The sequence below is a fragment of the Rana temporaria genome, chromosome 1 (genome assembly GCF_905171775.1).
Source record: "Rana temporaria chromosome 1, aRanTem1.1, whole genome shotgun sequence".
Taxonomy (NCBI): Eukaryota; Metazoa; Chordata; class Amphibia; order Anura; family Ranidae; genus Rana; species Rana temporaria.
In genome coordinates this window covers 650,542,750-650,570,586 of record NC_053489.1, presented here as the reverse complement: position 1 = coordinate 650,570,586, position 27,837 = coordinate 650,542,750, and the positions used below count along the sequence as shown (strand labels likewise).

At 44.7% G+C, this 27,837-nt stretch overlaps 1 protein-coding gene across 2 annotated transcripts in view; it reads left to right on the top strand.

The window, feature by feature from the left end:
• ATRN (attractin) overlaps positions 1 to 27,837 on the top strand; it is a 337,196-nt gene that overhangs the window by 246,048 nt on the left and 63,311 nt on the right. For both annotated transcript variants that reach the window (XM_040335496.1, XM_040335495.1), the window contains exons 25-26: positions 8,310 to 8,371; positions 14,099 to 14,177. In XM_040335496.1, coding sequence (XP_040191430.1) covers positions 8,310 to 8,371; positions 14,099 to 14,177 — 141 coding nt within the window. The remainder of the gene's footprint in view (positions 1 to 8,309; positions 8,372 to 14,098; positions 14,178 to 27,837) is intronic.

Genomic DNA, 27,837 nt, shown 5'->3' with positions numbered 1-27,837 from the left:
TTTACAGCTCACTGTACATTCTTGTGAGGATCAGTGGGTAGAATGCTTCCTACAGTGGTGGTCGTTGCGAAAAAAATTAGCCCCTTACAGATAGTTAATAAATATCAACGGTGTCGATGGTTACTCATCCGAGAGGCAGAAATGGCTTCTTGCTCGAGGAAGCCCTAGCATCCTCTGGATGGATCTGAGGGTTCCATGGAACTCTGCTTTATAGGATACCAAGTTGGGAAGAAAGCTGTAGTGGAGCGCAGGACTTGGTATTTCAGTGAAGCCCTCACTCACTAAATAACTTTCAGATGAGGGTTGTTGGGCTAATAGGTAATAGAAGGGATGTTGTGGTGTCTACTTTTAGGTAAGACCTTTACTTTTACAAGCTTGAAATGGCTTCACTTTAATGCCCAGCTGCAGGGCAATACAAAAGTTATCCATTGCAGTAGGGCTGTGCCTGCACTGCAAGGGTTAGTGTTACTAAAGGTAAAAACATTTTTTATTAAAATATTAAACATGCTATACTCACCTGCTCTGTCCTCTTCTCGGGTCCTCCACCAGCGATCTTGGCTCCTCCTCTTCTTTGTGTGTCCCCTTAGCAAGTTGTTTGCTATAGGGGCCCGCAGTGTCTGCTCACTCCCAAGCTGTGTGTCTCCGGTGCCTCACTCCATGGACACACAGCGGGGCTTAGCCCCACTTCCTCCCCCACTGCATTTGATCGACAGCAGCAAGAGCCAATGGCCTGTGCAAAAAGGAAAAGAGGAGACATGCACAGCGCTTGATCTCTTCTCTTCTCTCTCTTCCACACAGGGACTTGCTGATCGCACTATAGCCAAAAGACGGCTACAACGTGCTCTTCAAGTTCTGGAAGGGCTTTCATGTCCTCCCAGAACTGCTTGCCCTCAGAGTGTGTTCTGGGATCATTGTGTCCAATCACAGTGGCCCTTTACCATGTGATCAGCTCTGTCCTAATCACAGCTGATCCCATGTAAATAAATGTCTATTGGCGTTTCCTTTGCTCAGCGATGTCACTGTGTAACGTATAAATCATAAGAATAAAGACTTCTGTATCCTATGAAAGCACACATTTACACTAATCCGCGCACTAAAGATCAGTGTAGCCTCACCCGTGCCCATCAGTGTAGCCTCACCCGTGCCCATCAGTGTAGCCTCACCCATGCCCATCAGTGTAGCCTCACCCGTGCCAAAGAAAAATTATTTATTTGCGAAATTTTCTAACAGAAACCGAGTATTTTTTTGTTTTCAAATGTTTCAGTCTTTTTCATTTGTTAAGCAAAAAATAAAAACCCCAGTGGTGATTCAGGTGCCATGCACTCTATAAGCTAAAAACAAACTGCCTGAAAAAACGCTGGATGACAAATGCTGATGATGGCATTTTTGTGCCAGCTTCTAGTAGCATTTTAGGGGCAATTAGGCTTCATGTACACGGGATATTTTAAAAACTCTCCTAAACTATGGAAATTGACAGCTAGTAATGAACGTTTGAAACCGTCCGTTGTGCCACATTTACATGCTGCATTTAGACGCGTTTGCATTTAGAAGCGTTTTTTACATTATAAATTGTCAGAAATTTATCCCCATTAAAAAAATGCCTATAAATGAAACGCGGCTAAACGCGAGTTACTGCGTTTAGCGGCGTTTACAGGCATTTGGCATTTCAGATTCTTCTGAACATTCCAAAAAATGCTTCCAACCTCAACTGCCTATAAACGACCCTGTGTACATGTACCAATAAGATAACATAGAGGAGAGTTAAAAAAAAAAGCACCCAACTGATCCTAAACCCCTGTTTACCAGCAGCAGTGTACAAGAGGCCTTAGGAGCATTGGCATTTTTGCAATCTGCCAGGGGAGTAGGAGATCAGGTAAGTACATTTTGGTTTCTCCTCTCTCCTAATAACAAAACGAATAACACATTGTGGGTACAATCCTACTGCAGGGGATATATATATATATATATATATATATATATATTTTTTTTAAAGCTGAACTTGCCAATGCCTTGTCAGATTATTTTTTTCTTATAATAATGCATCCACCATACAACATAGCCACTGGGTTTTATTTCAGCTTCTTGTGTCAGTTGTGAGTGAGTAACTTGTATAGCGCAGCAAATGCGAACTTAATCGCCTCAAGGCGCTTGACATCCAGAGTTGTACAGATCTTTCAGAAGAGGTGGGTCTTTAGCTTTTTCCTGAATGCCCGATGGTTTTCTTCCAAGCGGATGGTCGTGGGTAGAGCATTCCAGAGCCGTGGTCCTTGGACCGAGAATCTTCGTTCTCCTTTTGATTTGTAGCGGGATTTAGGAATTTGGAGAAGGTTTTGGTTGGTTGACCGGAGCATGCGCTTGGTGACGTACGGTTTTATTTTCTCGCTTAAGTATTGAAGAGCTTTTCCCTGTGTACATTTGTGGGTGAGGCAGAGCGTCTTGAATGTCACCCGGTCCGGTACGGACAGCCAGTGGAGGGACCTCAAGACTGGGGAGACTGATTCCCACGGCTTTTTACCTGTTACCAGTCTGGCTGCCGTGTTCCGGACGACTTGTAGACGTGAAATCTGGTGTTTTGGTAGTCCTAAGTAGAGGGAGTTTGTGTAGTCGAGTCGTGAGTTGATGATTGTTCCAACCACTACAGCTCTGTCTTCTTCCGGGATGAAGGGGATGAGTCTACGTAGCATGCGGAGCAGATGATGAGAACCGCTGACAACTGATCCTATTTGTGCATCCATCGTCATGTTTTTTTTCTGTTGAACTGTTGCCCGAATCTTTTCGATTTTGTCGATAAAAAAGTCAGATAGTTTATTGCAGAATTCTTGTGTCTCACTTGCAGGGGGGGTTCATAGCCTTAGAGACTAGTTTAAAAAGTTCCCGTGGATGGTTTATGGCTTTGGAGATGGTGTTTGCGAAATGGTCTTTTTTGGCTTTAAAGAATGCTTTGTGGTAATTTTTGGTGAGGGTTTTGTACTTTGTGAGGTTTTCTTTTGATGGGTTCCTCCTCCAGGCTCCAGTTGTCAGCTGGTTGCACAATTAGCAATTATGCCATTGTCCAATAATTGGCCGTTATGAACAGAATTGGGTTAAAGAGGAAGTAAAGCCTCTAAAAAAAAAATACAAAGGCATAATGAGCTAGTATGCAATAGCATACTAGCTCATTATGAATTACTTACCTGAGATCGAAGCCCCCGCAGCGGTCCTCATTTCCCTCCTCCGCCATCCTTCCCGGAGTGACTTCTGGGAATCGCGGCTCCGGCGCTGTGACTGGCTGAAGCCGCAATGCCACTCCCGTGCATGTGCGCGGGAGCCGCCAGTCACGGCACGATCGCCACTAGGAACGTCACGCTCAGTGCGCCTGCGCCGTTGTCTACATCGGTGCTGTCTTTTTTTCAAATATCTCCTAAAACGCGTGGGTTACGGAGAGATTTGTTGCACCTACAGGTAAGCCTTAATCTAGGCTTACCTGTAGGTAAAGGTGGTCTGTAAGGGTTTACATCCACTTTAAGTAGGGAGCTCATATACAGGGATTCCAACTGTCTGCTTAGCTGTCTGTTTGGAATTCCAGTAGGGCTGGATGTTTCTACAGTGAATGGTGACCTGGTTATGTCTGGAATGCTGCAGCTGAATTGACAAAACACCTCGGGTATCCAGCTTCTGAGAAAATAATCGAGATAAACATGGCTGAGATAAATAAGTGCTTTGGGTGTTGGTCGAAGTTATTTATCAAGAAGGTGGCGCAAGGCTGGTCCAGTCCCAAACATGCAGGAAAATGCCCCGCTCATTTGTTGATTTGATGGCATTAGCTGGCTGACAGATTGGCAGCATTGTGCAGATGGACGGCGCTGGCACAGAGCGCCAGTGTTGCCTGCAATTTGTATGCCAGCCTTCCCCGCTCTGTCCTCCCAGTGGCAGACAAAGGCTCTTTGTGGCTGGAGGATGAGTGGAGAACCATTCCTGGTAGAGGGATTAGCCATCACCTAGCAACGTCATCCTCGTTCACCTTCCCCGCTCGCTGGCCTGGTCCTCGGCCACATTTCACTTATGGTTTTATGTGTGGTTTATGAGACCAAGTCTGTCAGTTTTCAGTACACGGCGGAAGCTGTAACCCATCACACCTTCTGACCACAAGTTGTCTCACACTGGTACTTTTCCATCTCTTGTTGGCTTTCAGAATGTCTCCTCTCTGACCGGAGCTGCAGCAGCCTCTTCATCCTAACCGTGCGGAGTGTGCTGACCTAAGACGCCAGGCACCTTACCCTCCTCCTAGTTTAGAAAAGGCTGAACAGTTAAAACCAAGCAAATCTGTATCTGAGCACCACAAACTGAAAACACTATTTAATTAATGTTTCATATTGGAATCAATCTTCCCATCCATCCATGTCTCCATGCTTTATTTTGTTGAGAAAACACTCGGGGGGGTGGGGGCGATGCCTCCTTAGCGTTTCTAGCTGTAGCCACCCTGAGTAAGGGCAGTTGATTTACTGTATTTATCGGGGTATTGCGCGCTCCGGCGTATAGCGCGAACCCCTAAAGTGGACCCGCATTCCTGTAAAAAAAAAAAACATTTTCGTACTTACAGTTTTGGTGTCTTGCGCGGCGGCCTCGTCGGGTCCGGCGTCCATCTGCGGCTTCGTTGGTGTCCTCCTCGTCGGGTCCGGTGTCCATCTGCGGTGTCCTCTGCGCTCGATCCCTGCTTCCCGCGCTGAGTTTGAACTACCGCGCCGGCATATACCGAGCGCAGTACACATGTATAGTCGGGCAGGCTCAGCTCCTCTCGCGGTCACGTGCTGTACGTCCAGGACGTGACTGCGAGAGGAGCTGAGCCTGCCCGACTATACATGAGTGTACTGCGCTCGGTATATGCCGGCGCTGTAGTTCAAACTCGAATCGGGTATCGGCGTATATCGCGCACCCACAATTTTGCCCTGAATTTCAGGGCAAAAAAGTGCGCGGTATACGCCGATAAATACGGTATGTAGAATTTACTTTCTGGAATACATCTGACCTTAGCTTTGGCATGCAGACAGGAGGATGTGCTTATCTGAGAGAGCCCATCATCTCCACCAGATGACATCACGTTGGTCCAGGCCAGAAACCAGTAAACAACTGAAAACATTTAAAAAATATCCACTATCCTATTTATTTACTAGTGCTAGCAGGAAAATGATTAATAAGTCCATGTTGATTTGTAAGAGTTTAGTTTCACTATAACAGTAAATATTTGTTCATATAGATTGTTGCAAAAAGCCCATCACTTTATCCCTTTAACCACTTGCCGCCCGCCATATAGCCCGATGACAGCGGCAAAGTGGTTGTGATAGCCTAACCGGACGTCATATGACGTGATCAGGATAACACAGACGTTGCACGCCAATTGGAGGCCCTGTGTGTCAGTCTGACACACAGCAACTCTGATCATGGTATGGAGCCTGACAGAGGCTTCTTACCATGTGATCAGCTGTGACCAATCACAGCTGATTAACACGTGAACCAGGAAGTGCCGGTAAATGGCTTTCCTCGGTTCACGCTGACAGGGAGAGACGATCGGCGGCTCTCCCTGTCAGAGAGGGGGGGGGGGTCTGTGCTGATAATTAGCACGTTATCAGCACAGCCCCCATCAAAAGGTGCCAATCGGTGCCCAACACTTGCCAGCCTGTCCCCTAATGCCTGTCAGTGCCCAAAAAAAGTGCCAATCGGTGCCCCATCGGTAATGCTCTAGCTCAAAAAAAAAAAAAAAAATGGACAGGCGTTTTTAAGCTGTAAAAAAGGCTAAAAAAAGTGGCTGTAAAAACGTCCATGGAAATGAAGCCTGAAAATTGTCATAAATGTTTCTCCATTTAAAACGTCTGTAAGAAAAGCGAATTGCATGCGTTTACAAGCTGTTTGGCGTTTCAAATGCCTCTGAACATCCGTCCTGAACGCATTTTCTTTGCTTTCCATAAAATGCTTCTAAACTCTGCCTAGAAACGACTACAAACGACCTGGTGTACATGTACTGATGAGATAACATAGAGGAGAGTCCAGGGGCCGCTGAAAAAAATGCCCAACTGCTCCTAAATGTCAGTTTACCAGCAGCAGTGTACGTGAGGCCCGAGTCCCACATATCTGTGAATAGATTTTTCTGAAAATATGAACTGACCCTTTAAAGTGACGCTAAACTATATTCCCCTTCTTCAAAAAGAATCCTTCTACATCAACTACTTAATGACTCTGTACTGTATTCTGCTTTTTATTAAAGGAGAATAAAAGCCAAAGCTTGTTTGCCTGTACTTCTCCTGTGGATCACAGGAGTGCAGTTCGTTCTGCACGCCTGTAACCCCTTTTTAGCAGACGGCGGGCTGAACCTGCTGTCGGCTGTTGTCAGACGGTCGAGGCTAAGGCAATATCGCAACAATGTCTGGATCTGCCCACATATCTGGACCAACACCCGGTTCAGCCTCTCAGCGATTCGCTTACTTTATAGGCTTTAAGCCTATACAGTACTCCCTGTATCCTCCAAAGCAGCACTCATACAGTGCCTTGAAAAAGTATTCATACCCCTTGAAATTTTCCACATTTTGTCATGTTACCACCCAAAACGTAAATGTATTTTATTGGGATTTTATGTGATGGGCCAACACAACGTGGCACATAATTGAGTGGAAGGAAAATGATAAATGGTTTTCAATATTTTTTACAAATATGTGAAAAGTGTGGCGTGGTATTCAGACCCCCTGAGTCAATACTTTGTAGAACCTCCTTTCACTGCAATTACAGCTGCAAGTCTTTTTGGGGAAGTCTCTACCAGCTTTGCACATCTAGAGAGGGACATTTTTGCCCATTCTTCTTTGTGAAGTTGCTCAAGCCTTGCCACAGATTCTCAGTTGGATTTAGGTCTGGACTTTGACTGGAGCATTCCAACACATGAATATGCTTTGATCTAAACCGGGGATCTCCAAACTACAGCCCTCCAGCTGTTGCGGAACTACACATCCCGTGGGGCATTGTAAAACTCGTGACATTCACAGACATGACTAGGCATGATGGGAATTGTAGTTCCTGAACAACTGGAGGGCCATAGTTTGGAGACACCTGAACCATTCCATTGTACCTCTGGCTGAATGTTTAGGGTTGTTGTCCTGCTGGAAGGTGAACCTCCGCCCCAGTCTCATGTCTTTTGCAGACTCTAACAGGTTTTCTAAGATTGTCCTGTATTTGGCTCCACCCATCTTCCCATCAACTCTCACCAGCTTCCCCATCCCTGCTGAAAAAAGCCTATCCACAACATGATGCTGCCACCACCATGTTTCACAGTGGGGATGGTGTGTTCAGGGTGATGTGCAGTGTTAGTTTTCCGCCACACATAGTGTTTTTTTGCTTTTTAGGCACCTTCTTCCTCATTTGCTGTGTCCTCCACATGGCTTCTTTGCAAACTGGACTTCTTATGGCTTTCTTTCAACAATGGCTTTCTTCTTGCCACTCTTCCAGAAAAAGCCCAGATTTGTGGAGAGCAGGACTAATAGTTGTCCTGTGAACAGATTCTCCCACCTGAGCTGTGGATCTCTGCAGCTCCTCCAGAGTTACCATGGACCTCTTGGCTGCTTCTCTGATTAATGTTTTCCTTGCCCGGCCTGTCAGTTTATGTGGACGGCCATGTCTTGGTAGGTTTGCAGTTGTGCCATACTCCTTCCAATTTCAGATGATGGATTGAACAGAGCTCTGTAAGATGTTCAAAGCTTGGGATATTTTTAATTTTATTTTTATAATCTAACTCTGCTTTAAACTTCTCCACAACTTTATCCCTGACCTGTCTGATGTGTTCCCTGGCCTTTATGATGCTGTTTGTTCACTAAGGTTTTCTAACGAACCTCCAAGGGCTTCACAGAACGGCTGTATTTATACTAAGAATAAATTACACAAAGGTAGACTCTCTTCACTATTTAGGTGACTTCTGAAGGTAATTGGTTCCACTTGATTTTAGTTAGGGGTATCAGAGTATGGGGGGGCCGACTACAAATGCACCCCACACTTTTCACATTTTGTATTTGTAAAAAAAAAATATTAACAACCATTTATCATTTTCCTTCCACTTCACAATTATGTGCCACTTTGTGTTGGTCTATTACAAAACATGCCAATAAAATACATTTACGATTTTGATTGTAACATGACAAAATGAGGAACATTTCAAGGGGTATGAATACTTTTTCAAGGCACTATATTGCACTCTCTTTATTTTCAGTGCGATTCCTGTAACAGTTCTGTGTTTGCTTTGTTCATGGGGTCTTCTGTATTATAATTATCTGATCATGTTTTCTTTTTTTTTGCAGATTGCCTTCTCTCAGCACAGTAACTTTATGGACTTGGTGCAATTCTTTGTGACATTTTTCAGGTATGTTTCAAGCACACCTTCGCTCTCTGGAGGGAAATCCCTCTCTCTGATAGACAGACGGAATGATCAGTCGCTGCAGAGACGCATTTCCATATTTAGCACCTTTAGGAAGCTTGCTGTCATTAAAAAAAGAATATAATATGCCAAGTACTGTATAATCGCAAGATGCTTCTCTGTGAAATAATGAGCAGAAATGCTTTATGAACTGGCCAAAGAAACCCACACAACAGATTTTCATGGATTATTTATCCTCATGTCAAATTGTGGCGACACAGAAACTTGCCTGTGGGTCGGCTTAGACATTTTTTGCAACTGCTTTAGCTGATTGTGGCCGCATTAGTGCACTAGCAACAAAAACAATTGAGTACTGTCCGTGATATATGTGTTTTTAATTTGCAGTTACTTCCAAATTTTCAGAACAAGGTTTTAAGGGTGGTACCCCTTTCTTCCAGGTCCAAGCAGGGGGGCCTGGATCAAGGGGGTCATGACAATTTGGATGTTACTGCAAATAAAGTATCGTGAACAGTGCTCAATTGTTTTTTTTTGCTATTGCATTTTAACGATTACCGTAGATTGTTTTTCTCCCACTGTTTGCTGCCACCTTGTGGTTTAATATAGGTATTGCAGCGTCAATTTTTTTGTGTAAAATGTATGCCTAGATCAGCCTTTTTCAGCCAAAATGCTTACTGGGTTCTTCAGAGGTGCCTTTGCTAAATGATAAAAATGTCCCAAACTTGCCAAAAAAAATTCCACAGCTCCTCAGCAAGTGGATCAAGTCACATTAAATGGGTGAGGGAGAGAAACTGACAGCGAAGGAAAAATATGGAATACTAGTCGGTACCAGTAGGCAGTGGTATACTAGCTTTGCAGGAATAAATCACCTCTAATGTTGGGTGATTTATGTGTGAGGATGTTGCTGCATTATGTAAAACATTTAGCTTAGTTTTTTGCAGTTTAGAATGGGGTGCCTTGAGGTTGTGCAGAATTTTAAAGTTGAGCACTAATCTGCATGCTTAACCCCAGGCATAAACCCCCCCTCCTCCCAGTACAAATTGAGGCCCCTTTCAGACGGACGGCTGTTTTGCCGAAGTAAAAAGCACTACCAATGTTTTGTGAAATTCAAGGCTCCAGGCACTGCGATTAGCTGCATTTGCACATTGCGATTACATGCGTTTAATTGCGGCCGCGTTTAGCTGCGGTGTTCATTTCCATAGCAACCCTTTTTATTTTTTGGGATTATGATGTGCTTCCTGTTCTTTTTTTTTTTTTTTTTTTTTTTTTTTCAAGCTGCTATCCGCAGTTGACAAAAGAGACTGCGATTACCTGCGGTTATGTGCATATAGCTGCGCTACATCGCACCTGGACGCATTCAATTCTATTCGCACCAGACCGCATGTAACAAAATCGCATGTAAACGCTGTGTGTGAATGGGGCCATAGGAAAACATTGTGTGCTTTTTAGCTGCGGTAGAAAAATAGAAAATTTGCCGCTAAAAGCACAATTCTATCCGTCCGTCTGAAAGGGGCCTTACCCTCTGCTGAAATCCCCCTTTCCCAGCACAAATGTTCCCGCAATTCCCCCAGCACAAATGCCCCCACCCCCAAAACCACCCCTCCTAGCACAAATCCTTTTCCCACCAAATTTCCTCCCCAGTACAAATTTCCATCCCCACTCCCAGCACAGATCCACCCCACATTTCCCCTCCTAGCACAAATACCCCAGTTGAAGTCCATTGGGGCAAAATACGTTGGGTCTGATAGTCCAGCTCTTCACATTGCGCTTGAATTTTTTTGAACATGTGATCACATTTTTATCTGTACACATTATCAAGGCGTTTTTACGGCTTTTTTTTTTAGTACTGCTTTTTAAATAAATCCATCCTTTTGACCTACTCCATGCAGAGGCATTTTTTCTTCTTATGACCCCCCATGTTTGAACATCATTTGGATGGGATCGTTGTATGCATCCCCAGGACATTCGATGATCTGTATTTGAGTTCCGGTTCCCTACCTCTAAGCTTGGTTGACTCGCTGCCGCTGGCATGTGGGTCTACAGTTTCTGGCAACAGTCCCCATCCCTTACCCTAGGTGGAGGACGCACTATCCTGGGTGATCTGATATCAACCTTGGTTCTTGTATTTGCCTTTTGGTTCCAGACTTTCATCCCACGCTAGCAGTTTGGCTCACAGTATGGCCTATCAGCAGACCATGTTGGGTCTTAAAATTAAATTTACCGTTATTCACTTTAAAGACTTTATTTCATTGCACTTATGCATTTGTATCATTTCTTGGGTTCAGTTTGCAATATTTGTTTGCACATATGCACTTTATTAATGAGTCACTGTGTTACATGCTATTGCAGTTTATGAATTATTGTGACTTGTCCATGCAGTCTACCTCTCACATGGTTTATTGCATTAGTCTCTATGCACCCAGTTGGTCATAGCGCTGCACTTTTATCCACTTGGCACAAAGTCATCCCTACTAGCACACATACCCCCCAGTCATGCCTACTAGCACAAATACCCCCCAGTCATTCCTACTAGCACACATACCCCCCAGTCATCCCTACAAGCACAAATACCCCCCAGTCATCCCTACTAGCACAAATACCCCCCAGTCATCCCTACTAGCACAAATACCCCCCAGTCATCCCTACTAGCACAAATACCCCCCAGTCATGCCTACTAGCACAAATACCCCCCAGTCATGCCTACTAGCACAAATACCCCCCAGTCATCCCTACTAGCACAAATACCCCCCCGTCATCCATACTAGCACAAAAAACCCCTCGTCATCCCTGCTAGCACAAATACCCCCCCCCCCCCCCCCAGTCATCCCTGCTAGCACAAATACCCCCCAGTCATCCCTGCTAGCACAAATACCCCCCAGTCATCCCTACTAGCACAAATACCCCCCAGTCATCCCTACTAGCACAAATACCCCCCAGTCATCCCTACTAGCACAAATACCCCCCCCCCCCCCAGTCATCCCTACTAGCACAAATACCCCCCCCCCCAGTCATCCCTACTAGCACAAATACCCCCCAGTCATCCCTACTAGCACAAATACCCCCCAGTCGTCCCTACTAGCACAAATACCCCCCAGTCGTCCCTAGTAGCACAAATACCCCCCAGTCGTCCCTAGTAGCACAAATACCCCCCAGTCGTCCCTACTAGCACAAATACCCCCCAGTCGTCCCTACTAGCACAAATACCCCCCAGTCGTCCCTACTAGCACAAATACCCCCCAGTCGTCCCTACTAGCACAAATACCCCCCAGTCGTCCCTACTAGCACAAATACCCCCCAGTCGTCCCTACTAGCACAAATACCCCCCAGTCGTCCCCACTAGCACAAATACCCCCCAGTCGTCCCCACTAGCACAAATACCCCCCAGTCGTCCCCACTAGCACAAATACCCCCCAGTCGTCCCCACTAGCACAAATACCCCCCAGTCGTCCCCACTAGCACAAATACCCCCCAGTCGTCCCCACTAGCACAAATACCCCCCAGTCGTCCCCACTAGCACAAATACCCCCCAGTCGTCCCCACTAGCACACATACCCCCCAGTCATGCCTACTAGCACAAATACCCCCCAGTCATTCCTACTAGCACACATACCCCCCAGTCATCCCTACAAGCACAAATACCCCCCAGTCATCCCTACTAGCACAAATACCCCCCAGTCATCCCTACTAGCACAAATACCCCCCAGTCATCCCTACTAGCACAAATACCCCCCAGTCATGCCTACTAGCACAAATACCCCCCAGTCATGCCTACTAGCACAAATACCCCCCAGTCATCCCTACTAGCACAAATACCCCCCCGTCATCCATACTAGCACAAAAAACCCCTCGTCATCCCTGCTAGCACAAATACCCCCCCCCCCCCCCCCCCCAGTCATCCCTGCTAGCACAAATACCCCCCAGTCATCCCTGCTAGCACAAATACCCCCCAGTCATCCCTACTAGCACAAATACCCCCCAGTCATCCCTACTAGCACAAATACCCCCCCCGTCATCCCTACTAGCACAAATACCCCCCCCCCCCCCAGTCATCCCTACTAGCACAAATACCCCCCCCCCCCAGTCATCCCTACTAGCACAAATACCCCCCAGTCATCCCTACTAGCACAAATACCCCCCAGTCGTCCCTACTAGCACAAATACCCCCCAGTCGTCCCTAGTAGCACAAATACCCCCCAGTCGTCCCTAGTAGCACAAATACCCCCCAGTCGTCCCTACTAGCACAAATACCCCCCAGTCGTCCCTACTAGCACAAATACCCCCCAGTCGTCCCTACTAGCACAAATACCCCCCAGTCGTCCCTACTAGCACAAATACCCCCCAGTCGTCCCTACTAGCACAAATACCCCCCAGTCGTCCCTACTAGCACAAATACCCCCCAGTCGTCCCCACTAGCACAAATACCCCCCAGTCGTCCCCACTAGCACAAATACCCCCCAGTCGTCCCCACTAGCACAAATACCCCCCAGTCGTCCCCACTAGCACAAATACCCCCCAGTCGTCCCCACTAGCACAAATACCCCCCAGTCGTCCCCACTAGCACAAATACCCCCCAGTCGTCCCCACTAGCACAAATACCCCCCAGTCGTCCCCACTAGCACAAATACCCCCCAGTCGTCCCCACTAGCACAAATACCCCCCAGTCGTCCCTACTAGCACAAATACCCCCCAGTCGTCCCTACTAGCACAAATACCCCCCAGTCGTCCCTACTAGCACAAATACCCCCCAGTCGTCCCTACTAGCACAAATACCCCCCAGTCGTCCCTACTAGCACAAATACTACCCAGTCGTCCCTACTAGCACAAATACCCCCCAGTCGTCCCTACTAGCACAAATACCCCCCAAACAAATACTTTCCCATCCTAGCACAATTCCCCTCCCCCTCTACCATATCACCTCTTCTAGCACAATTACTCTTTTTCCCCCATTCCCCCTCCCAAATCACCCTAAATCGCCACTCCTAGCACCCCCCCCTCCACTAAATTCTAAACCTCTCCTCCTAAGACACCTCTTACCCCCCCCCCCGCAATTCCCCGCCCCTCAATCTCTTCTCAGCACCCCCACCTCACTTGATACCACAGTGCACAGGGCAGCAAATCCCACCCCTTGCCTCGGCCCTGGATAGAGGTATTGTGATGCAGTATTCTAACAGTGTATGTATGTGTGATTATATATATATATATATATATATATATATATATATATATATATATATATATATATATATATATATATATATATATATATATATATATATATATATATATATATATATATATATATGTGATTATATATATATATATATATATACTTTTTTGTGAGAATTTCAAACTAAAAAAAAAAAAAAGCTACAGCGACACTCCCGTCTCATATCACCAGTTCATCACTTGGCTTCTTGCGTACACAGATTTCAGAGATAAATGCTGAAATACAGAATCCTTACCTAGAAGGGCTTGAGAAATCCAGCCTCCAAGCCTGATGTTGTCTAGTATTGCTCGGATTGCTACACTGTATGCTGGGTGAAAGCACATTCAAATGTAGAAGAAATCATTGCTGCATTCCCATTGCAGAGTAGTAGAGACATGCACATCAGGGGGCACAATATTGACCTGAAGGCCAGGTTTCCCAATCCCTAAATATTCCTATAAGTGAACCAAGACATGTATTAAGAGCGTTTTATTTATTTTTTATTGCAGTTGTTTCCTCTCCTTGCTTCTTGTTGCTGCTGTGGTTTGGAAAATTAAACAGAGCTGCTGGGCATCCAGGAGAAGAGAGGTAAGTGAATCTGACATAATTGTACTTTCAGTGCAGTAATTTAAGTGTTTTTTTTGTGTGTCCGGTCTTGATATTTGGCGCTAATCTCCCCCCCACGAATAGAGCTTTCTTTTGGTGGTATTTAATCAACTCCTATAAACAAGAAAAGACTGACAATTTTGAATAAAAACAATATTTTCTACTTGCTATTATAAAAAGATTGTAATATCTAAATTCTTCATCAATTTAGGCCAATATGTATTTTGCCAAGTATTTTTGGTAAAAAAAATAAGTGTGTATATTGATTGGTTTACGCAAACGTTATAGCGTCTACAAGCTATGGTATTTTATTTATTTTTTTACTAGTAATGGTGGTGATCAGCAACTTATAGCGGGCTTATTGCAGCAGACAAGTTAGACACTTTTTACATTTTTTGGGGAACAGTGACTCTAATATAGTGATCAATGCTAAAATAAAAACATGCACTGTCACTGTACTAATGCCATTGGCTGGGAAGGGTTTAAAGTGTTACTAAACCCACAAGAGTAAAATCAGTCTGTATGTGGAGTAATGCATGCTTGTTATACTCACTGTGGAACCTAATGGGTAAATCCTTTGCATTGTGTAAAAAGACTGTTTGATCCTGTCTTCACTGATCCTCCCCTTCTTCCACTGTCCTTAACGCATCTCCTGATATTATTGAGGGAGTGGGACAGGCTGCAAATGCTCAGTTTGGTGTATATTGCTAGAGTTTTTTTCTTGGGAAGGGTGCATGTGATCAGCACTGGGCCAATCATCACTGTCCAGACAGAGGGTGAGGGGTCCTGCCGTCTTATAGGACAGTGAGAGCAATATGAAAACTCCTCCTACAAGCTTTAACCAGTCACTGATAGAAGTCACAAGACTGCCATATACTGCTGATGAGAAAAAGTATTTAGCAGTTTTTATATACATTTATAATTGCACTTCCATGTTCTGTGTACTGTGGGAGACCAGATATAGTGAATGCAGCGTCCTAGGTTTAGTAACACTTTAACATCAGGGGTGATCAAAGGTTTGTGTGCCTAGCCTGTGTTTCAGTGTAGTGGGAGAGGTGCATTTACTAGTGGATGACCTGGATCAGTGTTCCTGCTTTACTGCCTTTTGTACTCGCAGATTTTGTACTCGCATATTTTGTACCCGCAGATTGGCCGTCTGCCTTGTTTACATAGGCAGACTGCCATTCTACCTGTTTACTGAAGCATCAGCGGGTGCCAGCAGACATAGAGACTGCCGACACCTGCTGATCAGCTTTTGCTGTGTAGAATCACAGCGAGAGCGGGCCGCCGTTGGCGTGCACGTGCCAAGACCTGGAAGTGTCAGATCATATACTAGGTACCGTATTTATCGGGGTATTGCGCGCTCCGGCGTATAGCGCGCACACCAAATTTTGCCCCGTTTTTCCTGTAAAAAAACATTTATTACATTTTACTACTTACAGTTTTGGTGTCTTGCCCGGCGTCCATCGGTGGCCTCGTCCGGTCCGGCGTCCGTCTGCGGCCTCCGTGGTGTCCTCCCGGCTTCTCCCGCGCTGTCTTCATGTCGATTCCCCGTTTCCTGCGCTCAGTTTGAAGCCTCAGCCGACGTATACCGAGCGCAGTACACTCGGGTATATTCGGCCAGGCTCGGCTTCTCACGCATAAACGTCACAGAGCGTGACTACGAGTGAAGCCGAGCCTGGCCGAATGTACGCGAGTGTACTGCGCTCGGTCTATGTCAGCACAGGCATTCAAACACGGCGCGGGTATCGGCGTATATCACGCACCCGCGATTTTGCCCTGATTTTCAGGGCAAAAAAGTGCGCGATATACGCCGATAAATACGGTATATGATCTGGCACAGAGCGGCCACCCTGTTGCAATAAATGTACCCTGAGCGGTCCGCAAGTGGTTAATTTGCAGGGATTTCCTCACTTCCTGTTTTGGCTGTGGGACAGGAAGTGAATGGAAATCGCAGATGATAAAAATAAATAAAAATGTGTCTGGTTTTAACTCTTCTGTACTCTATCCAAAATAGAAATAAAAACAGTTTGCTTACAGTTCTACGTTAACAGTACCCTTCACTGGAAATGCCTTGGCTCAGTCATTTGAAGAATAGATGTCATAAGTGTCCCTAAACTTTTGGCCATTTTTATCTAGGATCCTCCCTAGGCACAGATGAACCTACCCTAAGGTCAAGCACGGGTATTCAGAAAGTGTCTGTACTGTACCAATAAAAAAATATTAGGTAATACACTTTTCGTAGACATGACCGGTTCTTTCCAAAGCCCATGTGCCATCATAGTTATTTGACCAGAGACATTTTTGGTCTATACATATGCTGTGTCTGTATATATTCTGCACACATTTCTACAGTCAGTTTGCTGCTTCCCTGCTCTTGGGAAGGGTTGTCCTCGGTGCGTCAGCCGGGATGTTTCCAGTTAATGCGATTTGTCACGTTTTATGTCCTGAGGCTCTACATCCGCACATTTTTTTGCTCCATCCATTTTGCTGCTCCACATTGAGGGTCGCTCTCACTCTCTCAGAACTCTCTGCATTCTTCACAGCGTGTCTGTTCTCGCAGCTGTCACACGGGCCTCATTACTGCCGGATATCGGATCACTTGATGTGTGCTGGAAGAAAACTTCCTTATACTCCCACTGCACCTCTGAGTGTTCTTTACAACTCCTATGAATGTAACTCGGCTCCTACGCATGCAGTTACAGATGGCCGCAGTGTAATCCACCTGCTTATTTTATATACCCCAATGGACAAACCACTAGGTTCTCTCCTTGTGACTTGAGCTCTTCATCTGTTTTCGTGAAGGTTTTTATTGTCATTAAAGCCTAAAGTTGTCCTGTCACAATCAGGGGGCGTATCTACTGCAGGGAAAACAAGGCGTTTAGCTGGCGCTGCCACCAGGCAGAAGGGACACTACATACAAGGACTGCTGAGAAGCTCCGAATATATGCCACATGGACGAATCGTGTCTCGGGGTCTGATGAGGAACCTGCAGCTGATCGCTGCGATTTCAGTCTTGCCTAGGGCAGCACAAAACCAAAAATCATCTGGCCCCCTATTTTGCTGCACCACATCTAGATTGGACATACCCTTTATACGTGTACGTGTGTGTGTGTATTTTATATATATATATATATATATATATATATATATATATATATATATATATTGTGTGTATATGTGTGTGTTGTGAACTTTGGGGGTTCTTTAGCTCAGCGAGACAAGTGCTTAAACCGTAATAGTGAATAAAAAGGGGTTTTTATTTGAAAACCAAACAAAACAACGCTTTCTTCAGCATAGGGAAAATTCATCAAAACAAAAGTCCTGCTTGTCTTCAGCACAAATGAAAAAGTCTGTTTTACCTTCAGCACAGCAAACAAAACAAAACACAGGCACATACGGTTTGGTAAGTATTATCCAGTCCTTCTCAGCAGCATACAACTTCTGCAGACACCTTCACTCCCACACTCCTCCACCCTCTGTCAGCACTTCCTCTCATTTTAGCTGACTTCCTGGGAGTTGTTAACCCCCTGTGTGCCTGAAAGCCTGGGGTCAGAAGGGACTAGACTCTGAAAATTGGCGCTATGTAGCGTCCATCCAGGACCCAACCCTGGCGTCCTGTACAGTGTGTGTGTGTATATGTATGTGTATATATATATATATATATATATATATATATATACACAATCCTGATCAAAAGTCTAAGACCACTTGAAAAATGGCAAAAAATCATATTTTACATTGTTGGATCTTAACAAGGTTCCAAGTAGAGCTTCAACATGCAACAAGAAGAAATGAGAGTGAGACCAAACATTTTTTGAGCATTCAATTATTTGAAAATAACGAATAAACTGAGACAGGCTGTTTTTCAGCTGATCAAAAGTTTAGGACCACATGCCTTTAAAAGGTCAAATCTGTGAAAAGATGTGGATTCATTGTCATTGTCATTGTCAGGTAGTCACACGTTGTGATGGCAAAGGCAAAAAACCTCTCCCTTTTTGAGCGTGGTCGGGTTGCTGAACTGCATAAGCAGGGTCTCACAGCGCGCCATCGCTGCTGAGGTGGGACGCAGTAAGACAGTCATTTGGAATTTCTTAAATGATCCTGAGGGTTATGGAACAAAAAAGTCAAGTGGAAGACCCAAAAAAAATTCACCAGCACTGAGCCGGAGGATCCAATTGGCTGTCTGTCAAGACACTGAACGATCCTCGACCCAAATTAAGGCCCTTACTGGTGCTGACTGCAGCCCCATAACCATCAGACGGCATCTGAGACTGAAAGGCTTCAAAAACAAAAAACGTCTTCAAAAACCTCGTCTGCTTGAACGCCACAGAACTGCTCGTTTGGACTTTGCAAGAGAGCACCAAATATGGGACATTCAAAGGTGGAAGAAAGTTTTATTCTCTGATGAGAAAAAATGTAACCTTGATGGTCCTGATGGTTTCCAACGTTACTGGCATGACAAGCAGATCCCACCCGAGATGTTTTCTACGCGCCACAGTGGAGGGGGCGCCATAATGGTCCGGGGTTCTTTTTCCTTCAGTGGAACAATGGAGCTTCAGGAAGTGCAGGGGTGTCAAACGGCCGCTGGCTATGTCCAGATGTTGCAGAGAGCATTCCTCATGACTGAGGGCCCTCGTCTATGTAGTAACAGGACAACGCTACAGTACACAATGCCCGCAGGACAAGGGACTTCCAGGAGAATAACATCACTCTTTTGGCCCATCCTGCGTGTTCCCCTGATCTAAATCCAATTGAGAACCTTTGGGGATGGATGGCAAGGGAAGTTTACAAAAATGGACAACAGTTCCAGACAGTAGATGGCCTTCGTGCGGCTGTCTTCACCACTTGGAGAAATGTTCCCACTCACCTCATGGAAACGCGAGGCATCAAGCATGCCGAAACAAATTTTTGAAGTGATCAACAATAATGGCGGAGCTACTCATTACTGAGTTCATGTTTGGAAGTTGGATTTCTGTTTTGGGGGTAGTTTTTTTTGGAGGTGTGGTACTAAACTTTTGATCAGCTGAAAAACAGCCTGTTTCAGTTTATTCGTTGTTTTCATTAAATGTAATGCTCACAAAATCTCGCTCTCATTTCTTCTTGTTGCATGTTGAAGCTCTACTTGGAACCTTGTTAAGATCCAACAATGTAAAATATGATATTTTGCCATTTTTCAAGTGGTCTTAAATTTTTGATCAGGACTGTATATACAGAGAGACAGAACACTGCTAGGCTCTGATGAAGAGGGCAATCCTTTGAAATGCGTAAGCCAGCAGTGGCCCCTGAAACCTCCTCTGTTACCATCTGGAGTTTATCAGTTTTAGACTAATTGCTGTCATCTGGAGACTATTTACATTGCGCATTTTCTCCCAATTGTTTTGTGAGTAGATTTTTTTATTTACCTTTAAATAAAATATATTTAAGGATAATGCACAAGGCTGGTGCGCCCTTTTTTTCTTTCTCCCTTTGACTGCTAGGATACCCCTATCCCTGAGGGCAGCAAGGCCTGAGCCATTATCTACTACGAAACCTAGTCCATCTGGTAATCCACTCGTGCGCAGGAGTGTTTGTTTTCTGCTATAAAAAAAAAAAAATTACCCCTGGTCACAATGTCTAACATGCAGATGTGTATTAGCTTGGTTGCAGTTACCTCACCTGCTTGCTTCGAATGATAAAAATTTGATACCAGTTAAATTAAAGCTAAACTCCCAGATAAGCAAATATCAAAAGTACATTGCTGATTGGTGTGCTTTGTGTATTTCTGTACAGTAATCCAGTGTGAGACATTCCCTCTGTGAATGAGCTTCCTGTAATAAAGACCGCTCACTGCTGCTCTCTCTCCTTGTGCAGGGTGACTGGTCTTGTCTCCGCCCCCTCCTGTAGTTTTCTGCAGGCAGGTGATGGTAGGTGGGGCCTGCTGTGCTCCTCCCACAGCTCTGCTTTTCGCCCAGGCTATGTACAGCACATTGATGATGTCACTGCTACTTCCTAACAACATTCTGCTTAGTGCCAAACATTTATAGAGTATATTAAATATATATTATTGGAAAATATATAAAAAGTTGGTGCTAACTCAAATGATATCTTGGTGCACAAATAACCACACAAATACCAAATAAAAACAAGTCCTCAAGCAGGAGACCAAACACCAAAGAAAAAAGTCTGTGTATTAACAGGTACTCTTAAATAGGCATGTTTTACCTTCACACGTGAGGGAGAAATGCTGACTCACCAGATGGCCAAATCATGGGAGACTTCATATACTTGGAAGGTATAATGTATCCCTTGATGTATCCTTGTGCTCATAGGTCAATGTGGCTTGGTTAAAGCAAAAACATTTTTCACATAGTACAATATGCTTCAATATAAACCAAGTTCCAGAAAAGGTCAAGTGCTCACTTACATTTTAAGGTGCTAATGTGCCAAGGATCGTTCCAAAGGATCTGAGTATATGAAGTATATGATTTGGCCATCTGGTGAGTCCGCATTACTCCTGCACGAGAGAAGGTGAAACACGGCTAATTAGAAGTACCTGTTAATACACAGACTTTTCTCTTTGGCGTTTGGTCTCCTGCTTGAGGACTTGTTTCTATTTTATTTTGTATTTGTGTGTTTATTATTTGTGCACCAAGATATCATTTGAACGCCGCATCCTCACGGCTGCACGCTTTCTCGTTGCTCTAAATTGGAAACGGCGCTCCCCTCCCTCCCCTGAGCCCTACATGCTTGAATCAAAGATGTGGAAATGATGGAGTAAATGACCGCTAGAGTACAGAACAGACTAGTGGCCCCGCTAGTCTGGGAGCTGTGACACCTTCAGGAGGACCCACCATGACAGGTAGAAGAGCCAATATGATGACCTCTTACTCTTTTTCCACTATCTATTTCCTTTGCCCCCCACTCTGAGTTCTCTAGTGACTTTTTATATACAAGTTGATATATATTGTTGAATAAAACCATAATGCATATACAACGATCTAACAACATTGAAAATACTGCGCTACAAACAATAAAAAATGTAAATCCTTAAATAAATTAGAAGCTCCGCTGCATCTTCAAAATAAACTTTAAGTTGCGCTGATAATTGATAGTCCAAAATAATGCCCTAAAAATAAGACCTGAATAAATCCATATGAAACATGTGAGCAAAGAAAGAACACTTAGTGATGGCAAATGATACAATCAATGTAAGTATGACTAATTACTCCTTGACGGGTGAAAACCCCCAAAACATTTCCATATGAAGTGTATCAATATTCATCCATGGTGACACACAAATGAAACACCCCAGAAGAAATGAAAAGGTAAGATAGGTTAGTGCCTCCACCTCTGCACGCACTGCCGCTTACCAGCTATAAATGATCCCTTAATTATAGGAGATCTTACCCAGCCTTGGGTCTCTGTGCTGTGCACCCAATTCCTCAGCCTCTTCACCAATGGATGTCCTCATATGAATAGACGATCAATGGGTCCCCATGTAAGAATAAAGGCTTGCATAGTGTAAATCCTTATATTTTATTAACGTTAAAAGCGAAATCGCAACTTTTCAGTTGGATAAAAACGGCATTAAGATAAATCGAGAGCCGGCCGGCTCGCGATGGCAACCCGTTGCTTCCTAGACCTGCGTACAGGCAGTGATGTCAGCACGTTGCTCCTCCCTATGCGTTTCATCACACCTGACGTCGTCCTGTTTTTTTTTGTACAAGTAGATATATATTGTTGAATAAAACCATGCATCTACAACGATCTGCTAGCACCGGATATTTAACTACTACTGTCTCTAAGTAAAGTGCAAGATGCTACAAGTGACTGTATAACAGAAATGTTGCATAATACGACCTGTACCTTTTTTTAAAGCGGTTGTATACCCCAAATTTATTTTATTTATTTTTTTAAAAACCTGCAAGGCAAAGGCATAATGTGCTAGCATACTAGCTCATTATCAATTACTTGCCTTAGATCGAAGCCCCCGCAGTGGTCCTAGGACACATCCTCCGTCACCGCCATGATGCCCGGAGTGACTTCCGGGTCTTGGCACTCCGGCACTGTGACTGGCCGGAGCGGCGATGATGTCACTCCTGCGCATGTGCGCGGAACGGCACGATCCCCATGTATGCGCACATTTCAGCCACTTTCCGGCAGGCTCCCATTTAGGAGCCGCCGTGCTCAGTGCGCCTGCGCCGTTGTCTACCCGCTTTTCCAGGTTACGGAGACATTGCAAGCACCTACAGGTAAGCTTTAATGTAGGCTTACCTGTAGGTGCAAGTATGACAAGAGGGTATACAACTGCTTTAAGCTTATGTATCATTGTATTGCAATACAAACAACAATAAAAAAAAAAATATTTGATAAAAAATATATATTATTTGAGTTGGCGCCAACTTTTTATATATTTTCCAGTGGTTTGTTATGTGATATACTCACTTGTAAAAAGGGTGGCTCTACTCATTATTGTTCATTACAATTTCACTACTCTAGATATAAAGCCACAACTTATTCCAGTTTTGGGTTGAAAAAAAATATATTTTTGCTATTTGTGTTCTATTGGGGACTATTTGAAGTGACAAATTTCTGAGACTAAAACATGCCTTTTGGAATTTCCAGCCAATAGAAGATTATTGTAAACCTATACAAGGTATTGTGGGCCTTTCAGGGCCCTATAAGTAGGTAATGGCTTTAACCTTCGATAAGGATCTGTGCTGCTGGACAGTTACAGAGGAGCTTTGACAGTAAGAGGTGACTAATGGTGGGATTTTACCTTGAGATCACAGCGGCCGTCACCGAGCACAAGAATCATTCATGTCGGAAAGATGAAACTAATTACCAGCAGATTTGGACAGAATTACATTGTGATAACGGACATCTGGCCCAGCTATGGATGTTCAGGGCGCGTTCAATCTATTAGCATTGTGGAAATCGGTGTTAACCTTCGCCCTGCAGCATTTTGTGACCTTTGAACCCTGGTCACGTTCACTGTGCTGATATCTGTAACGCTTACACAGCGGCGTATATGGGATTTGTAGTAAGAAAGGTTAGAAATGGAAAAGGCTTCCTTCATTTAATCAAACTGGTTTGCTAAAATCTTCTGGGAGGTTATCAAATTGCAGGAGTGTAACGCACTTACCCCTGAGGTGGTTTAGGATTGTAGCCTATTTAACATATCTCCTCAAACCCTTTATTTTTGTTATGTCCCCTGCCCCATGTTATTTTATGTTAAGAGTTTTGTTAACCATTTCAGCCCCGGAAGGATTTACCCACTTCCTGACCACGACATTTTTTGCAATATGGCACCGTTGCGCTTTAACTGACAATTGTGCGTTCGTGCGATGCTGTACCCAAACAAAATTGATGTCCCCCCCACAAATAGAGATTTCTTTTGGTGGTATTTGATCACCTCTGCGGTTTTAATTTTTTTGCACTATAAACAAAAAAAGCGACAATTTTGAAAAAAAAAAATATATATATACCGTATTTTCCGGCGTATAAGATGACTTTTTAGACAGGAATTTCACAGCCAAAAACCGGGGGTCGTCTTATACGCCGGGTTAAGCAGCTGCTCGCTCGATTTCAGCCCGCCAGGCGCTCTGTAAGTCTGTATTCTGCGCCGCTCAGCCAATCCCGATGCACTCTGTTGATGACAGAGCATGCTAAGCCTGCTTGGATTGGAGTAATAACCTCTGCCAATCCGAGCAGGCTTAGCATGCTCTGTCATCAACACAGTGCATCGGGATTGGCTGAGCGGCGCATATACAGACTACATACAGCACCCGGCGGCGGCATTTTCGTTTTGAAAAGGCATTACAAAGCACCCGGCATTCCATACAGCCTTACAAAGCACCCGGCGGCGGCGGGGGGTCGTCTAATACGGTGAGTAGAGTAAGTCAGAGAGGCAAGTACTGTATTCACAAAGTACTTGCCTCCTAACTTACGGCGGCGTAGCGTAAATAGGGCTGGCGTAAGCGCGCCTAATTCAAATTAGGATGAGGGGGCGTGTTTTATGTTAATGGGGGGTGACCTGACGTGATTGACGTTTTGTACATATCCCACTGTGCATTGCGCCAAAGTACGCCGCAAGGACGTATTGGTTTCGAAGTGAACGTAAATTACTTCCAGCCCTATTCACGGACGACTTACGCAAACTACGTAAAATTTTCAAATTTCGACGCGGGAATGACGGCCATACTTAAAGCGGTAGTTCACCCCCCCCGACACGATTTTACCATCGAGACAGGCATTGTAGCGCGAGCTACAGTATGCCTGTCCCGATTTTTTTAACCCCGGACTCACCTTGTAATCTGACATCGTAGATTTCGGCTCCCGCGGGGAATGGGCGTGCCTATGGAGAGGGAGGATGATTGACGGCCGGCCCTGGCACGTCACTCTCCCCGAAGACAGCCGGAGTAGGTCTCGGCTCTTCACGGCGCCTGCGCACAGGCTATGCGCACGCGTCGTGAAGAGCCAAGCCTATTTCGGCTATTTCCGGAGAAGCGTGACGCGCCAGAGCCGGCCGTCAATCATCCTCCGTCTCCATAGGCACGCCTATTCCCCGGTATCTTCGATCTACGCGTACAAGGTGAGTACGGGGGTAAAAAATTCGGGACAGGCATACTGTAGCTCGCGCTACAATGCCTGATTTTATGGTAAAAGAAAAAAAAATTTTTTTTTTTCGTTGATAGGGTGAACCCCCGCTTTAACATTGACTAGTCCAGCTATTTGATGGAATAACTTTACGCCTGAAAACGCCTTACGTAAACGGCATATCTTTACTGCGACGGGCACACATGCGTTCGTGAATAGGCGTATCTAGTCATTTACATATTCTACGCCGAACTCAACGGAAGCGCTACCTAGCGGCCAGCCTAAATATTGCACCCTAAGATACGACGGCACAGGCCGTCGTATCTTAGCTAGGTTTAAGTGTATCTCAGTTTGAGAATACACCTAAACTTAGGACGGTGCAGATTCCGAGTTAGGTCGGCGTATCTACTGATAGCCGGCCTAACTCTCTCTGAATCTAGCTAAGTGTTTTCAGATCAAAGCTGCTTGTTAGACATAAATGTGCTAGGAGGATAAAATCTTCCAGTCTGTCCTATGCCATTGAGTGGATTTTTTAACCTTCTTCCACATTTTTTACTGCTCAGCAAGTGCGCTGGTGCAGTGTGGTATCCCCTCAACACACCTTATGATGAACTTGCATTGCAGAGCAAATAACAGTACCAGGCTAACTTGTATTGTGGTGCAGTATCACAAAGTTGTGCATGCACAATTTTTTTTTTATCAACTCCTGTGAGTGCAGTGTCACCATTGGGATGAATTAGAGCGGACACTGTGAGCCAGGCCTTCTCATCCAACATCAGTGCCTGACCTCACAAATGCACTTCTGGAAGAATGGTCAAACATTCCCATAGACACACTCCTAAACATTGTGGACAGCCTTCCCAGAAGAGTTGAAGTTGTTATAGCTGCAAAGAGTGGGCCAACTCAATACTTTTGGTAATATAGTGTATATAAATAAGACCATTTCATATTCCAGTGTATTGCATTAAATCAGGGCTCGACAAATCCCGGTCGCCATGGCGACTATAAATAGCGTCCTGGCGACTTGACTTTTGTTAAGTCCCCAGCTCTTCCTTGTGTGAGCTGGCGCCATCTGGTGGTGGCCGTTGGTATTAAAAGTTAAGCATTACAAGTTAAACAGCAATTCAGAGAATAAAACTTTCTTCCACCTTTGAATGTCCCATGTTTGGTGATCTCTTGCAAAGCCCAAACAAGCAGTTCTGTGGTGTTCAAGGAGACGAGGTTTTTGAAGACGTTTTTTGTTTTTGAAGCCCTTCAGTCTCAGATGCCGCCTGATGGTTATGGGGCTGCAGTCAGCACCAGTAAGGGCCTTAATTTGGGTCGAGGATCGTCCAGTGTCTTGACAGACAGCCAATTGGATCCTCCGGCTCAGTGCTGGTGGAATTTTTTTGGGTCTTCCACTTTACTTTTTTGTTCCATAACCCTCAGGATCATTTAAGAAATTCCAAATGACTGTCTTACTGCGTCCCACCTCAGCAGCGATTGCGCGCTGTGAGACCCTGCTTATGCAGTTCAGCAACCCGACCACGTTCAAAAAGGGAGAGTTTTTTTGCCTTTGCCATCACAACGTGTGACTACCTGACAGAAGATGACAATGAATCCACATCTTTGCACAGATTTGGCCTTCTAAACTTTTGATCAGCTGAAAAACAGCCTGTTTCAGTTTAATCGTTATTTTCAATTAATTGAATGCTCAAAAAATGTTTAATTTCTTCTTGTTTCATGTTGAAGCTCTACTTGGAACATTGTTAAGATCCAACAATATAAAATATGATTTTTTGCCATTTTTCAAGTGGTCTTAAACTTTTGATCAGGACTGTATTTAAAGAGGAACTTCAGTTTTTTCTTATGACCCACTTGTCTGCTATGCTGCATTGTCCTGGATTCAGATACACACCTGCTTGGTGGATCCAGCATTGTCATGCTGCGATCTGGTCAGAGACAGCAGCCCAGGTCCTGAGCTGCAATCTTGGTCTTCAGTCATCTAAAGTCAGCTTCCTTTTCTGGGTTCGGGCAGCAAACCGCCTTCTGATGATTTCTGCAGCTCCGCTCACCAACCACTGTGAGTGTAACCCCCCCCCCCCCCCTGGAGATGTAATGTGCAATTCCAGGAAGCTGAGATAGTGGGGACACTGTTTTCTCCTAGGTGAGACTGATGGACACTGGCGTGGCTGCGTTGGATGGTCACTGGCGTGGCTGCGTTGGATGGTCACTGGCGAGGCTGCATTGGATGGGCACTGAAGGTCCTCTTTTAATTCCATTTTTTTTTTTGCCAACTGTTTATAATATACCCCCCATGTAGACCGTTGCCACTAAAACATTGATTTTCACACTGGTCCCATTCAGGTAATCACTCAAAATGTTGTGTTTTTCCTTGTTTTCACTCCCAGCAACAATGTTCACCAGGACAAATGTGTAATTCCAGGATGCTGAGATAGTGGGGACACTGTTTTCTCCTAGGTGAGACTGATGGACACTGGCGTGGCTGCATTGGATGGTCACTAGCGTGGCTGCGTTGGATGGTCACTGGTGTGGCTGCGTTGGATGGTCACTGGCGCGAGGCTGCATTGGATGGGCACTGAAGGTCCTCTTTTAATTCCATTTTTTTTTGCCAACTGTTTATAATATACCCCCCATGTAGACCGTTGCCACTAAAACCAGGGCTGTGGAGTCTGAGTCGAGGAGTCGGGGGAAATTTTGGGTACCTGGAGTCGGAAGTCGGCAAACAATGCACCGACTCCGACTCCTACTAAATTTAGATTGGAATTAAAAAAAAAAAAAAAGCAAGTTTAAATGTCCCAATTCACAAAAAGTTATAATTAATGACTTCTCTACTGTAAGAATAAAGACCAATGCATGCAGTGCCTCACGTAACCGCAAAACGAACACGTTAAGTGACTGAAGAAGCATGCTTTTCATGTGCTTCACTATATGGCACGCACCGCACAATTAGGAGCTGCAATAATTATACTTTCCATAGTGTTGTGTTGTTCTTTTACAGGGAACGCATGTTAGAGAACCAGTAAGTGTCCAAATAAAAAAATTCCAACAGGAGTTTTAT